This window comes from Pecten maximus, chromosome 3 (assembly GCF_902652985.1).
Source record: "Pecten maximus chromosome 3, xPecMax1.1, whole genome shotgun sequence".
Lineage (NCBI taxonomy): Eukaryota > Metazoa > Mollusca > Bivalvia > Pectinida > Pectinidae > Pecten > Pecten maximus.
This window is the reverse complement of record NC_047017.1, coordinates 11,976,304-11,993,244: the sequence shown is the minus strand read 5'-3', so window position 1 is coordinate 11,993,244 and position 16,941 is coordinate 11,976,304. Positions and strand designations below refer to the sequence as shown.

General features: G+C 37.2%; 1 protein-coding gene across 4 annotated transcripts; it reads right to left on the bottom strand.

The window, feature by feature from the left end:
* Positions 1-462: 462 nt before the first annotated feature.
* Positions 463-15,853, bottom strand: LOC117323225 (solute carrier organic anion transporter family member 4A1-like). Of its 4 annotated transcripts, none has more exons than XM_033878289.1 (14): positions 15,610-15,845; positions 12,290-12,403; positions 11,584-11,645; positions 10,814-11,130; positions 9,833-10,042; positions 7,537-7,642; positions 6,028-6,149; positions 5,637-5,728; positions 5,003-5,141; positions 3,806-4,001; positions 3,428-3,569; positions 2,652-2,842; positions 1,168-1,232; positions 463-915 (listed from the first exon to the last, which is right to left on the bottom strand). In XM_033878289.1, exons 1-14 carry the CDS (start codon positions 15,649-15,651, stop codon positions 683-685), a joined length of 2,031 nt encoding a protein of 676 aa, XP_033734180.1. In that variant the 5' UTR covers positions 15,652-15,845; the 3' UTR covers positions 463-682. The 4 variants fall into 4 exon arrangements, with proteins under 4 accessions (XP_033734180.1, XP_033734181.1, XP_033734182.1 ...); XM_033878290.1 differs by lacking the exon at positions 15,610-15,845 and adding an exon at positions 15,067-15,581; XM_033878291.1 differs by lacking the exon at positions 15,610-15,845 and adding an exon at positions 13,677-15,016.
* Between the last annotated feature and the right edge of the window lie 1,088 nt (positions 15,854-16,941).

Sequence of the window (16,941 nt, the reverse complement as noted above, 5' to 3'; positions counted from 1 at the left end):
ATCATAATTTGTAGCATTCTTGTTAATAAAGGAGAGAGCACCCTATCCGGATCACCTCGCTATTTTTCATTAAGAAAATTCCGGATGGATATCAATCAATAATTATGTATGTTTGAGTGGAAGATTTTGGCGGATAAATTCATGTTTCTGAACAATATTACAAGTAAAGTAAAATGTTGATCATTCCATGCGTTTTTGCTCCATGTGCTTAATCTATCGTCAATATCTAACATTTTGACAAATACACTATATTGTTTTATTGTTGTTTCGCTGGATTAATTCTGCATTAATTGTGTAGAGTTATCATTATAAAACCGTAAATAAGCATAGTGTAAATTATCCGCCATTAGGCGATACCATTATCATTATAAACAATTCTTCCACAGCTGCTATATGTTTCCTCCATTTGGAGAAGCACTGGTTAACATGTAGATAGATGTAAAACGATATGATTGGCTGATGTAAAGTTAGAAAACGATTTTATTGACTGACGTAAAGTTCACAACCTTGGAATTAACTGTAATGTTATACATCATGGTAGTTGTTGGCCTGCAAACCTTTTATCGGAAACATGTATTCTCTTACCCAACTCTTAAAATGTATCAAGTAAAAGGGTACATTTTGCCCCAAATTCAAATCAGAACCACAGTATCACTCATGATTATTAAAAACATGTTTGTTGTCATTTGGAGCCGAGAGTGAATTTATTTTTACCTCTTGATGCAAACACTGACGCTATAAAATAAAAGACGGCGGACGAAGCGGAAACGATGACCCACCAAAACATTATTTCTGTGGACATGCGCGAGAGGCTGTACATCATGCAGAACTTGCTACTGGTGCACGGCAACTCTGTCCAGATCTCACACGTGCCATCAAGGACAGCGCCCACCAAAAGAGGTCCAGGAATCGTACCTACACCAAAATTAGTAAATTAATTACAAATAGAAATATATTTTATTTGAGAAATGAATTCCGTTTTGTATAAATAATAACGTTCTAATATATCGATAATAAAGATCATATCATCATTTTAACTTTTACTTCATCAAATTGAATCTTATTTTTATTATTCATCATTTAAGTTTTTTCAGTAGATGTGGATACACAAGTAAATAAGAGTTTAACTTCGTAACAAGACATTCAATACGTATTAAGCAGTGATACCTAATAATCTCAGAAACAACCACTGTAGTCCCAATGCGAACGATTTCTGATCCCCGTCAACACATCTGAAATAAGATAATACACATTAATATATTGTACAATGTATGTATGCATAATCAATCGTTTTATAGCAAGTAAACTAGAAATCAATTCTTAATTAATAAGAAATGGGTTGGGTGGGGGAGAAAGTAGATCAAAATAGTAAAAACAATAAAGGTTGCACAACTTCCGTGTTAACACAAGTTTCGAGAAGCTTGCAAGAAAACTGTTTGAAGAGTTTTGCTGAATGATAACTTACACCCGATCTAATGCTGCTTCTTTTCTTGACATCGCCTGTGAATGCCTGTTTTTTTTCTGCCCCGTGTTACTCGATACCAGTTTCCATCGTCATCAGGTGGTCGCCAACTTTCCTCGGCTGTTTCAAGCCTGAACCACGACATCCTCCGGTTGGTGGGTCAGAAGTGGTGGCCAAGCCACTACTCGATGGATCCTGGCTTCCAGCCTTTGTAGTTCCGACGGTGCCATACCCAGCAAGTTTTTTCAAGGCCGATGACTTGACCTTTCCCAGCATTCCTAGTTATTGCAACAACCTGCTCGCCGACTGTGCTTGGAACCCTCTGCAACCGACCTCAACTGCAAACATTCACACCTTTCAGCCCTTTTCTCTACTGTCTGAAGTCAGGTCAGCGTATTTCAGGTTCTTCCTCTCATGTGCCTCTTCACAATTCTCCTCCCATAGTACAGTGAGTTCCACTAGGATGAGAATCTTGGACTGGGTCGCTGTGAGAACCATGTCTGGGCGAAGTGTTGTTTCTACAATACCTGGCAACACAAGTCTCCCATCCAGGTCGACGTTCAACTCCCAGTCCCTTCCTCTGTCCAATAATGATGGAATAACTGTTTTTTTTCGCCTCTGCTGTTTCCCCCTGCTACATGAAGACCTTTTAATAACCTACTGCTGTCTTTTGGCGCTTCTTTCTGCGTCTATTATGATAGCAAGCTCACGCAGGACCTTGTCATGACGCCATCCATACCGTCCCTGTGACAATGCTACCGGACACCCTGATAGGATTCCCACACAGTTGAAAACTAGGATCCTCAGTAAGCCGCCATTGATGAACATTTCAGTGCAGGATGACTATGTTGGATGAAAACTGAAGGAGAACTGGTTCTGACATGATCCGGTCAACAATTTAAAATGGACAGAGCTACCGTAACAGAATAGGCAGACCAAAAAATAGTCGACTAAAAGCGCGCATTTTGTCATGTCTTATTAGAAAATGTAGCTAAAAACATCCAAAAATAATGTTCCGTTTTATAGTCAACACGTCGAACAAAACGGCAGAGAATCATATACAGTTTGATTTATTTTCAAAGCCAATTCTCAAAACTCAAAAAGTAAACGACGTGCATGATTTATTTTATTCTTATCAACTGGATATAAAGGTTGCCTAATGTTCACAGATATTTGAAATAACACAAACCTGAGCGTTGCCATGGAAGTCGGGGTGACGCTGAGGAGAATGACCAGGAGGGCGATGTATAAACATGGGGCGACGATCTTAAGGTTCGTACAGTTATCTTCACATCTCCCTAACACCGCCACAGCATCAGCATCAGTTACAGATACGTTCAGACGATTGGCGACACAGCTACAGTTACCGTATCGTGTCTCCTACAAGAATTAAATCCATATCGGTCACAGAAATGGTATTCATTTAGATAATCCGATAGCAGTAACTATATACCTGTAGTAAGTGCGTTCCGTTACATGAGCTTAAGTAACTATATAACACATGACTATTAATTCCTATTAACATTGTCTGTCCTTTTTACATAGAGAAGAGGTAAGTTGGAGAAATTTACAAAACATTATATTCATTATGTAACATTTTTAAAAATAAAAAACAAAACATAACTGGGCATTGGTCATTACATGTGTAGTATATGGCGCACCTGAAATCAGTTTTTTTTTTTAATTTGTCGATATTTGTGTAAAGGATGTGAAGAAACAATTCTGTTCAGTCAGACCATATGCGAAGATGTTATACGCAGTTGTATCCGCTAAACATTGAAAAGAAATGTCTCCCACCGAGAATGGCGAGGAAAAAAATATAGGACAGATAGAAAACACACAAACAAACAAAAAAACAACAAAAAATAACAATTGCTACATCATGTTTCAATAAGGTTACAGTTCAAATTGAAAGCCATTAGCAATAAACTATTACTAAGGATGTAAATTACTTTGGTTACCTACCTGGCCTATCGAGGACTGAGTGTTACAACCAGCGTGACAGGCGGAGTAATACACGCTTTTGTCATGACCACACACGGGTGAATACGAAGTGGACGTACAGTCACATGACCCCTGACATGTATCGATGTATCCATTCATTGCGCTATAATGAAAAGAATACGGAGTTTCATTTCGAAAAAAAAATCAGAAAACGATATAACTTTGATATAGTCGAAACTCAATATCAATAGTAAAATCATCTATTGAGTGAATCAAGTACAATCAATGTAAGAATATGAAAAATGAATTATGATCCTTAAATGATGCATGTCCAATTTTGACCAGCAGAACCTTACCTAGTATCCGAGTAGGGCACAATATTGACCAGCAGAATCTTACCTGGTATCCGAGTAGGGAACTGAGAGTCCCACGAGGTTGACGTTTGGACATCCAGCCAGGAAGCTTGTCCCAAGTGCAACGGACGCAAGCGACACCAATACACTCAGTCGTGTCATCCCAATGGTCTCCAACCTAAATATCCTCACCAGTACGCCTCCTAACACCATACCGACGGCCCCAACGAGTATCAGACCCCCTGTGTAGACAGAGTAGATGAACTTTAATCCAACCTACATACTCTCACCAGCACGTCTCCCAACACCATACTAATAGCCCAAACGGGTATCAGACCCCTATGTAGACAACAATCCAAACGAGTATTAGACCTCCTGTGTAGACAGAGGAGATGAACTTTAATCCAACCTACATACTCTCACCAGCACGTCTCCCAACATCATAGCCCAAACTGGTATCAGACCCCTATGTAAACAACAGCCCAAACGAGTGTTAGCTAGACCTCCTGTGTAGACTATAACCCAGCCTAAATACCATTATCAGTTCACATCCCAACACCATACCAAAAATACCAACAATCCAAAGTGTATAAGACCCATTTGTAGACAACAACCTGAACGAGTATTAGACCTCCTGTGTAAACAGAATAGATGGACAATAACCCAGCCTAAATACCATTACAAGTTCGCATCCCAACATCATACCAACAATCCAAGTGTATAAGACCACTATGTATACAGAGGTGGAATATATTCCAACCTATATATCCTAGCCAGTACTCCTTTTAGCACCATACAAACTGCGCCAACGATTATTTGACCTCGTGTGTAGACAGAAGAGATGAACTACGACCAAATATATTTATCCTTAGCAGCACGTCTCCTAACATCATTCGAACAGTCCCAACGAGTATAGGACCCCCTTTGTTGGCAGAATAGATGGACTACAAATTCAAAAAATCAACTTCCGAGATTCAAGCAAAAATAATCCGGACTTTTCAACAAAAATCTTTCTATGGATATTTTTAGAATTCTTCCTTAACAACCCCCTCTTTACCACCCGGTCCTATTCACCTGATAACTTTACAAGGGATTCCTTATAAATCAAGAATTTGCTCGTTTTATAGATTTCGAGATATCACTTGCATGTCGGTAGTCTTTTTATTTTCAATAACGTTTATACATAATTCGTTCACAACTTATTCACGATGTTGTTTCTATGACCGTCAATGAGACGACTTACCAATGAGGTAGCCAGCGACATCAAAGCTCACTTGATACTGTTCCGCCAAGAACTTAAATGAGAATGCTGACACTCCCGTTATGATGAGTGATGTTGTACATCCGCCCAGATTTATGAACATATACACTGGATTCTTTATCTGAAAAAAAAAACCGCTTTATTTTCGTGGTTGTATATATATCATTAAAAGAAATACAATGTAACTATTAACATCTCTATTTTTTATTTTACGATTTCTAAACAAGTTTCATCAAATTATTCTAATCACTATTGTTAACCCTGATGAATATGCGCGAGGAGTCTTTCTGTGGAAGAAAACCGGAGTACTCGGTGCAATCCCACAGTCGTGATGATGACCCCGCGCATTTCCATGTTCGATCGTGAAATCGTATCCCGGTCGTCAATGTTAAAGTCGATTCTATTTCGTATACAAACAATATTATTTAAGCTGATTTAACATTTGATGATATACAAAATAAACAAATTCATGACAAAGGGAGATAAAACAATTTAATTGTTAGTTTTTCTATAGAAAATTTTGGACTTAATTCACTTAACTTTATTGACACGCATACAATCAATTAGTATACATTCCGGATTATATATTTAGAATAAAAATATATCAGAACCTTACCAATCTGAGTAAATCTTTGAAGAATGAGATACTCATTTGCTTGATACTCTTTTTATCTTGGTTTTGCTTTGGATCATCAATTGGTCCATACCCTGTTGAGTAGAAAGCGACAGTACGTTTTAAATTCCAAACAAACAATTTCGTTCAGCAAGCATTTACAAACAAGTTTTGTTCTCTGCATGTAAATCGCGGAGTTTGTCCTTGAACAACAATTTACACCGGAACATGTAATTAGCTTTAAATGACAACAAGGTACTTGCCACCTTCAAAATTATCAATTATCACGTTTATAATCACTTCTGCTATATTCCAATCTTTATACTAACGAAATTATACAACTGGCCTGCTCACAATCTATATACGTAATAAGTTATACAACTGGCCTGCTCACCCGGCATGTGTTTTGGGTAACCATAGATGGGGATCGCGATCAACAGAAACCCCACCGCAGAAATGATGAACCCTACCCACCACGCTCCAACCCATCGTTGATCACGGGCGTTGAATCCGAGGCTGAAAAGAACGATGTATTCAAAGTTTTAATGTTTCAGGTGGACTTCAACGGATAGTGGCTCGCTATTTTTTTTATTTTTATTTTTTATTTCAATACTGTTTGGGAACTAATGGTTTATGAAGAAAAAAAAGTCATGTAATATATATCAAGATGTTTGTTTGGACATGTAGTTTCTTAAAATCACCAATAATTTACTATAGATGCTGTAGAAGTTTCTTCTATAGAGTTACTTTGTGATAAGATGTAGGATAGAATAATTCAAAGTCGCACAAATAACCAAACCTGAAAATAGCCAAGCTGTTACGCTCACAAGTATCTAAAGCACAGGGTAGGAGTTTGACAATATGGCGTGAAGGGAGCATTTCAATTAATACAAATGTTCCTATATCATACTTTTAAGACATCTGATTATAATAAGGACGTTTTTAAGACAAATTGTTAAACTGATGAATTTGGTGCCTTTTTCAAAAATAAGCATATTTTACCTCAAGCTCAACGGTTGAACTTTTTTTTTCTAAAAGCAGTCTTCTTCCCATGTTTAGAGTTCTTTATAGTGTTTAAAACGAGCATTTATGATGTTTGAAAAACCTCCTTATATACAGTTTTTGTGTGATATTATTCACAATTGCCATTTGCATTTCAAGGTGAAAATAAAAACAGTGTGTATACATATTATAAAGTCAAATCTGGTCAAACCAATACTCTTATTGTGTGCTAGAGACACTTGTGAGCAACACGACATAGTTATATTGTGCAATATGTGCGGTACAAATGAGCTAACTATGTCCCCATGAAATATGCATTTTCGCATGGTTTGTTGAGATTTACAAACAGATTAACAAATTACATATCAAAAGCAAGTCGCACGGTTTGCAATGATACATACAAAGTTTATCAAGTTACTTCTGTTAAATTGCGCCAAAGTAGGAATTTATAGGCTTGAAAAATATCAATGTTTTGATTGGATTTGCTGTTTAGATGGCCCTTAAATATTAATGAAGACCACGGGAAAGGTTTATAGTCGACACCATGATAACACCGGAAACTTCCCAATCTCTCCCAGGGTGCATTGCGATTACCCTTTATAGCACTGCACTCTGAGAGAGATTAGGAACTTCCTTGAGCAATATGAAGGTGCAACTTGATACGACTCGTGTTTCCGTTGTCACTACGCAAGATTTGATTATCATAACTCAAGATTCACTGGATTTAACCCAGATTTGCATGGTGGGTGTCGTTGATAATGCAGAAGACCTTCCCTTCCCGAACATTTTATTCTTTAACATTTAAGTCCATTGAAATTTTATTCGGCTAGCAAAGATAAATACATGTATAGTGTATGTATATACATGGCTATTAATGAGAGTCAGTAGGATTGTACTATACCTTTCCTGATCTATTCTGTCGAAGTCCACAAATAACTTCTCTGTCAGTTGACCACCGACGAAAAAGCCAGATGCAACACCTAGGGCCGCAGCTGCGTACGTCAGACCTGGCATAGGTTAAACGAAGATCGATAGCAACAAAGAACTTTCATCAAAAGCATTGTGACCAACTAATTATCAACATAAAACAATACAATTTTATATTTCTTGAAAGTTTTTTTTTTGTCGATACCCATAGTGAATATTTGTACTGTGTAATCTCAAGCTTTTGTAAGCACCATGAATGATTGACTCAATTAATACGAGGATTTTCTAAAAGTAGGTCGGAAAGACTTAGTCAATAATATCATTCTTCTGGTTGCAATTATGTGTCTTTCGTACAATCCTTTGAGATGGTAGACACCGCTAGTGGATTTTGAAGTCCCGAGGTTAAGAGTAACCTGCTTATCACGTTTTAGCTCATTCGAATAGTAACATGGTCAGAATATATTCACACGCTTATTGTTCGTTTGAACTGCAAATTACTAATATTGAAAACTATCAAAATTGAAAATCATAAAATTTATTGAATTATTGGTCGTTTGCATCTGTCCATCCAGATTGTGACATTTCTTCCTGAGTTTTGATTTTGGTGGCGTTCAATCCAATACTTCAGGACCTAAGCATCTCTGACGAACCCTAAAAGGAAGAAACAACGGTAGGATGTCCCTAACAACCCTGACGTATCATAGAAGGACGAAACAACGGTATGGTATCCCTTACAGCCCTGACGAATCCTAGGAGGACGAAACAACGGTATGGCGTCCCTAACAGCCCTGACGAACCCTAGGAGGACGAAACAACGGTATGGCGTCCCTAACAGCCCTGACGAATCATATGAAGACGAAACAACGGTATGGTATCCCTTACAGCCCTGACGAATCCTAGGAGGACGAAACAACGGTATGGCGTCCCTAACAGCCCTGACGAACCCTAGGAGGACGAAACAACGGTATGGCGTCCCCTAACAGCCCTGACGAATCGTATTAAGACGAAACAACGGTATGGTGTCCCTAACATACCTGACGAACCCTAGAAGGACGAAACAACGGTATGGTATTCCTAACAGCCCTGACGAATCCTAAGAGGACGAAACAACGTATGGCGTCCCTAACAGCCCTGACGAACCTTAGGAGGACGAAACAACGGTCTGGTGTCCCTTACAGTCCTGACGAACCCTAGAAGGACGAAACAACGGTATGGTGTCCCTAACAGCCCTGACGAACCCTAGAAGGACGAAACAGCGGTATGGTATTCCTAACAGCCCTGACGAATCCTAGGAGGACGAAACAACATATGGCGTTCCTAACAACCCTGACGAACCTTAGGAGGACGAAACAACGGTCTGGTGTCCCTTACAGCCCTGACGAACCCTAGAAGGACGAAACAACGGTATGGTGTCCCTAACAGCCCTGACGAACCCTAGAAGGACGAAACAACGGTATGGTATTGCTAACAGCCCTGACGAATCCTAGGAGGACGAAACAACGTATGGCGTCCCTAACAGCCCTGACGAACCTTAGAAGGACGAAACAACGGTCTGGTGTCCCTTACAGCCCTGACGAACCCTAGGAGGACGAAACATCTGCATAGTGTCCCTAACAGCCCTGACGATCCCTAGGAAGATAAAATAGGTGTGTGGTGCAGTATAATTCCGTTTTGCTCAACTGAATTTGTTTTGAAAGGTTCTAATATCAATATATGTCAGTTATGACATTAGACAAAAGCCCATTAAATAGCTTCGAATACTCTATTCACACAGCATCTATCAAAAATATTACTTAATCACAAGTCTTCGTGTGAAAAACATTATAGCTTATATGTTTCGATAACCATTGAAAACAAGTTCCAACGCATAAATGTGGCATTTTAAACCGCTTTTTCGTGCATATCTGTACTTTCTCTCCTGAACAAACGTGCCCTGACTAAAAATGTACGGGCAAAATAGTATTTGTACATTCCTATTTTGTTTAAACTTTATTAATTCAACAAAATTTCAAAACAAGTGAAGTTTTATTATCTCTTGTTTGTCCAGATGAAAGCACACAGAGTTTTACTATGTGGAAGGAAAACCGAGTATAACGGATAAACGCAAGTGGCAGGGTAAGTGACTCCTTACTTTTTCACGTCTGAATGGAGAATCAAACCGCCGTTAGGCTAGGTGAACTCACTTACACCAACCAACCACCATAACCACTACCATGGAGATCACTAACTATATCGTTGCCTCCTTATAAACCGGAAGTAGCACTACTCACCAATGTAGACAGCAGCTGTTGAGCGGTCCTCGTTCTCTTCGATATAGACTGTACCGAGGGTAAACATTGGAGTAAATCCCAAGCCATGTACTATTTGTGCGACCATGAATACACCGAGGTACTTCTCTCCAGAAGATCCACAAGATGGCGCCGGGCCGCCTCCTCCTCCACCAGCTGCTGGACAGATGGAATCGGATGTCTTGGATATATCTGAAAAATCATAAAATTTTCTTTTGCTTTAAATGGATATGGAAAGGAATATAAACAATAGAACACTTACATTTGGCTATGGAATACAATAGTTTTAAAAAGCTTCGGCTAAATCGCACACTTAGCAGAATTATTTTCGGGACTGAACACAATCTGTGACAAAAGAGTTTGGAATACAGACGCGAATTTTGTTCAGAGTAGGAAGTTTTCATCAGATCAAGCATTTTGCTAGCAATAGAAATAAAGATATCTTTAATTCGCATCTATCTCTGAACTGAAGTAATATACTATTAATATCCAACAACTGAATACACATGGCTCTCATACACAGAATGTTGATATGAATATGATGATACTAAGTTTAAAGATACAGCAGAGAAACTTAAACACAATTATGGAAAAAAAGAAAAAATAATCTAAAGCTATGTTGTTATTTTTCGTCTGCTTGTCTACAGTCTGGACTGGTTTCAGTGGAGTGTATATAAGATTAGTTGTTCGTCTTTCATCTGCATGTAATTGCTGACCAGCTCATTGATACATATGACATTTTGCTTGTTCATATCACTTTTAATTTGTAGGAGACATATCTCCAATATGATCATTTGTCTGTTATTGCTTATCTGTTATCTATCATGATATATATTTCTATTTTATATATGTATTGATATAGCGATGTTTATGTCCAATTTTGTCTTAGGATCTGCACCATAAAATATTTTGAAATGAAAACCAAACAGGTTTCGATTGTTAATCAATGACATTATTATTTACCTCCGGGCGTATATGTATCTGCCATGTGAGGGACGATGAAGAGGAGGGAACCGACGGCCATTATTACGGACCCAGTAGCCACGATGAAAGGTTTGTGATAGCGTCCACCGAGGAAACTGACGAAGAGGACGACGATGAGAGCCCCGATATCCTGTGAACTCGGGATGAGGGCGGACTTAGTTGATGTCAGCTGAAACTGACGCTCTATTGAGGGAAGGGCGGCACTGCCGATGCCATTGACAGCAAACCCTTCCAGGAAGCACAGGATGAATGCCCACACGACAAAGAAAGACATCTTGTTGAACACTTGCATCCATCTGTATATCAATTCAATTAACTATGATTCAACCTTTTAGTTCACAGTGCTGTAAATTCTTAAGTAGCACAGAAAACAGCGATCAGGGAAGATGTTCATAGAAAAGAACAATGTGTGAATAACATATTCAAATATGTATTTAGTCGTGGATACAGTTGACAATGAACAGTTTCCATTAGACGTTATGTACCAGTCCCTTTATTGGAGTTTAGGATTGTGGCAGACAAGGAAATAGTAAGCATATTGTGAATGTCACTATGGCACACCCACGTGGTTAAGACATTTAAATATCGATTAGGTAATGTATGCAGTGTATGACAAACTATTCTTGTATTGCTAAACGCGGTTTGAGCAACATAATTCTTCTACAACAGTTTACAAACATATTTAATCATCATCTAGAAATGATCATATTTTTTTTAAACATTAGACGTTCATGATGTAATTAACATACCCTGCTTTCAGCTTTCCGTATCCACACCTCCGATCTATCCCGTCGTCAAACTGTTTAGGTCGCTGGAATCAATCATGTATAACAGAAGTGATTCAGACCCCAGACTTTGTCTGCTTTACATACATTTCATACAAACTACATTTTGTAATGTTAAAGTTGATGGAGCAAATGCTGCATTGACGCGATCGGTACATTACCAATACGTCAGTCACAATGTAGGTGACCGATCGTCCAATAAACGGACAGGCGGACAGACAGAACATGAAAGAGATTACCATTTCAGGAGTTACCTACATGTAACGTTAGTCCAAAAACTGAAAGTAAGAAATTTATGTCAATTCCAGACATCAGATACTGTGTTTCGGCAAAGCAGAGCTGAAGTGTAAACCGTAATTTTACCTCGAAATCGATAAAACGAGAAATAATAATAAAATAAAAGTAATTATTTCCATCGAGACCAGTGATACAGTACAGGCAGAAAAATATTAATATCAAAATACGCTCTTTAGCAATTGTGTATTATAAAGTAGAATCATGTTAAGTAAATATTAAAAAAAAACATTATCAGAATGTTATGTTGTGATAATATGAATTATAATTTTATGTTTTTTTTTTTTTTATAATCTATTGATAAAGTTATGTGTCATATGAATACAGTTTGTGACTCCTCCGATGTAGACATCTTTCTAATTTACTAACAACCTACCTTTTCAGACTTTGGACGGACGCTAATACTGACGTCATTTGTGTCCACTACGTAAGCAGGGTTATCGTAGGTAGGTTTCTCTCCGTTCGTATATCCTTGGTAGGACTGGTTCCCCTAGAACAAAAAACGTTGTAAGATGCACTTTTTCTAAGAGATATTTCTCTGTTTTTGTTGATGTATGCTGATGATACTGTTCTTTTCTCAGAGTCAGCTTCTGGTTTACAAAAGATGTTGGAGACGTTGAAACTATATAGTGACAAATGGCAATTGTCAGTTAACATAGATAGAACTAAAATTGTTGTATACCGAAATGGTGGTAGAGTTAGTGCCAATGACAAATTTTATTTTGAAAACAATGAAATAGAAATTGTTGATAGTTTTAATTATCTTGGTGTCTCATTGAACTTTAACGGTAAATTTAGTAAAACTCAGCTAACTATCGCTGACCAGGGACGCAAATGCATGTTTAATATTTTGAAAATTTGCAATAATTTATCTCTAAGTGTTGAATCTAAGTTGAATGTTTTTGATGTATATATTTCACCTCTCCTTAATTACAGCTGTGAAGTATGGGGTTTTATCCCGGCTGATCAGATAGAAAAAATACATACCGACTTTTTGAAAAGAATCTTGAATGTTAAAAAGAGTACACCTACTTTTATGTTATACTCTGAGCTTGGTCGTTTACCTCTGCAAATTACCCGGAAATGCCGAATACTAAAATACTGGTTGAAGTTAACTAAGACTAATAATTGTATATTAAAGTCAGTGTATGACGATATGATTGTATGTAATCACAGAAACTGTATTTGGCGATGCCAGGTTAAAAACTAACTGATGTCTACTGGCTTTGGTAATGTTTGGTTAAATCAAAGCGTTAATAACGAAAAAGTATTTTTGCATCTTTTCAAACAACGCCTAACCGATAATTGTATTCAATTAAGGAATGAATTTACTGAAAATTCATCAAAATGTTATCTGTTTAAATTCTTGTTAGACTCTTTTACTCTACAGTATTATTTAACAAAATCAATTCCAGATATCTATTCTCGGCTTATATCAAAGTTTCGTTTATCATCTCATCAGTTAAGAATAGAAGAAGGCAGATATCGTAATATCCCAAGGGCACATAGAATTTGTATTTATTGTAACCAAAATCAGGTAGAAGATGAATTTCATTTTATTCTTATTTGTCCCCTGTATGCAACTTTACGTAAAAAAATTATCAAAAAGTACTATTGGAACCGTCCGTCGTCGTATAAACTTGTACAGTTACTAGCAGCACGTAATAGTAAGGAACTTTGTCATTTAGGTAAATATTTACGATCAAGTTTATTATTACGCTCAACGTTTCAAGCTTAATATGTTATATGTATTGTTTAATTACCATGTATTTTCTTCCGGTTACCTCATGCAAATGACATTTTCTGGCACATTTTTTACTTCATATGTTATGCCTGTCGTCTTCCAATCTATCAAATTATGAATATGACTTCATACAATTATCTCATATATATTTCACAGCTGTCCGCCATTCTATCAAATTCATTCTTGTCTTGTACAATGTAATTTATTTTTCATATCATACTCAACATTTTGTATATGTTTTTGATATCCTTATTGTACATGCACATAATATTATTCTGTTTTGCTGTAATACCGATGGGCCGCAAGGCTTAAAGTGAAGAAACAAAAAAACAAACATATGTCTCGAGCTTTAGTTCCAATATTGCTTATTTACAACCGAGTGCTAGAATATTTAATATGTCTCGAGTTTTTAATTCCAATATCACATATTTACAGCTAAGTTTTAAGATAATTATATCTTATTCCATTCGTTGTTGTTGTATTAACAATCCGTTGTTTGCTTTCCACTTCGGTAGCGTTCAAACTAAAAAGCTTGCGGGAGTACCCAAAGTCTGTTTAATATTCTCATCACAATCATTCAAGGACAACTGTCCCTCAAACGGCCATTTGATTTTATCTGGTCCCGGAAAGTTCACGGGCGTTCTTGCTAGCATGTCCATTGTATACCGTTCTGCATGACTCGGAATCGATACCCTTCTAGAGGACTTAGCTCTCTCCCACTCTAAATACCCGTAGACGTTTTAATAGAATATACATGTCATCATGAAAATGGCTGCCACCCACATATAAAGTTTTTTTTCTCTCGTTCGTTTGATTTTATTTATTGTTTCCTTCATTTATTTACTTCCTGTATGAAGTGCTTGCAATTAAACCTGTGATTTTAATTACCTATACATGACCCAGACAAACAAGAAAAATTGTATGACAATTTTGTTTAAATTCCAAGAACCTGGTATGGTTACGAGATGAGCTCGTCACAAAAACACAGTTCTTCCTACATTCATAATATTATATGCATACAATAAACAAAAGCAGCTTTATATATCGTGGCTTTGACTGGCATATTATAGGTACATATATATATATTTGTACAGGTAAATTCATGCATATTCATTCGTATAGATATTAATGAGACATTTATACAGTCCTTAATGTAAACAAAGTCATGCTGTTTACTATGTACATGTATGTATATGCATCTTGTGCGCACCTTAGCTTTGCTTTGATCTCGGAAAACTTTTCAGTGAATATTACTCCTTAGTCTATATAGATTTGTTCACTACACCTTAGTCTATTGAGCGTTGTATACATCTCTAAAAACTATTCATCAAACCTTACATATAAACCTAGAATCTACTTTGATATGCTTAGATCTCTTAAAAGCGTTCCATTATACAAAACAGACTTACCTGTTCCTGCATTGTGTCGTTTTAAGGGCACTTTTATGGCTATCCTGCAAATTCTAATTTCCAACAAAAACCGAGAGAAACTACGCGATTGCCTAGGTCACCTTGTCCGAGACGGTTGAGTGATTCCTATGTACACGGGGAAAATTAAATATGAGCCCTTGACCGATACAATCGCCTCTCATAAAGGACAAACAAACACTGTCAACAGTGTATAAATATATGTACGTAGTGGTACCTTTAGGTAAGTTAGGTCACATATAGGTTAATGACACAAGCATAAAGATTTTCGGACACAAAGATTTTCGCACACATATAGTCGATACAACATAAGATACATCAATGTGTTTCCGAACAATCAGCGAATATAAAGTGTTTCCTTTACGCCATTTTCAATTAATTGGCTGTGCTACACCACAGAAATGTTTAAGTTGTTCAACATTTGGCCTATTTACAGTATAAATACAGTGTCGATAAACAGGGTTCAGTAGTCCGTTCAGTCATCAACCTCTGTTGAATTTCATATCTGTTTAGGCCTTCTCTTACCTTCAGTATGTCAGCACATTTCGTTTGGGTCTCTATCACCATCGGCAATAGAATGATCAGACAGGTGTATTATGCAGATTTATATTCACGATCAGGTATATATGATGGCTAATCATGGCTTTCTTCTTTTTTCGCGATTTCTGCAAAAATCGAAAATGGGCCATTATACTTCAACATTTACATTTTCACTTTGCTCCACCTCAATGAACATATTTTGGGTCGCGTGCTTCTGTTCTGAGAGTCCAATCACTTTCTTGCCGGCGTGTGAATACATTCACTGAGTTTACAATGGCGATCGAGTTCTGTACCGCCTCCGACTTGAATGCACTATCATTTTGTGAATTGTGTAACATTGTTATAAACATATATAAACACAAGTGGAAGAGCCGCCCTATGTGCTAATAAAAATGCCAGTATAATGCAGACAGTTTAGAAAACAGGATCTGACAGAACACCGACACCCCCGATAGCACCGAACTCATGACCTACGTAGCCTAGCGCAGTAGGCCTAGCTGTGTCTCGAATGCCATGCTCGATACCATTTTAGTGGTCACAGAAAATAAACCTGAATTTTTACACTATTTAATAACACAAAACAGACTAGTAGCAGCAGTATGCTATATCGCCTCGAAAAAAACTGCGCCTTTTAAGAAAGTACAACGCCGCTTTTTTGAGTGTTGAACCAATAAAAGCAAATAATTATCATCATTGTTATCGCCTATAAACCGGGGTTTACAGTCATGTACATATTCATGTCATTCAAAAAACACACTTAAATTAATCAAACCATTAAAACTGTTACAATAAGTCAGGTCACAATTGTAACCTGTCAAAAGTATCGTCGTTATGTAATTTAAAAATCAGTTCCTGCGTTTTTGCGCTCAGTTTTTGTTTTATGTAAAAGCCATTTAACTTTTTTTTTAAGTCCGCCAACATTCATGGGGACTCGATCTGAACCAATCGCTGCACGTGAACACCTGATAAGGGCGACCCAAGATGTCGCAACCCCCCCCCCCCCAAAAAACAAAACCCAACAAAAAACAAAAAAAAACAAAAAAAAACGTGGTAGTGGCAGGTGAAAGGACAAAACTATTCGTTGATATCTGATATTTCATTTTAACATATTTTATTGATAAACAATTGGATGGAACATCAGGCTTAATCCTATTTCAAAGTTCTCTCCATAATGAAGTACATTTATTACAGATAGTAAGTATCCGGTTATTAGTCAAGAATGGAATGTTGAATATATAGATATATATATATAGAGAGAGAGAAAGATTATTTTTAAATAATATATAATGATAATCTTATGTGTTTTCTTTATCCGAT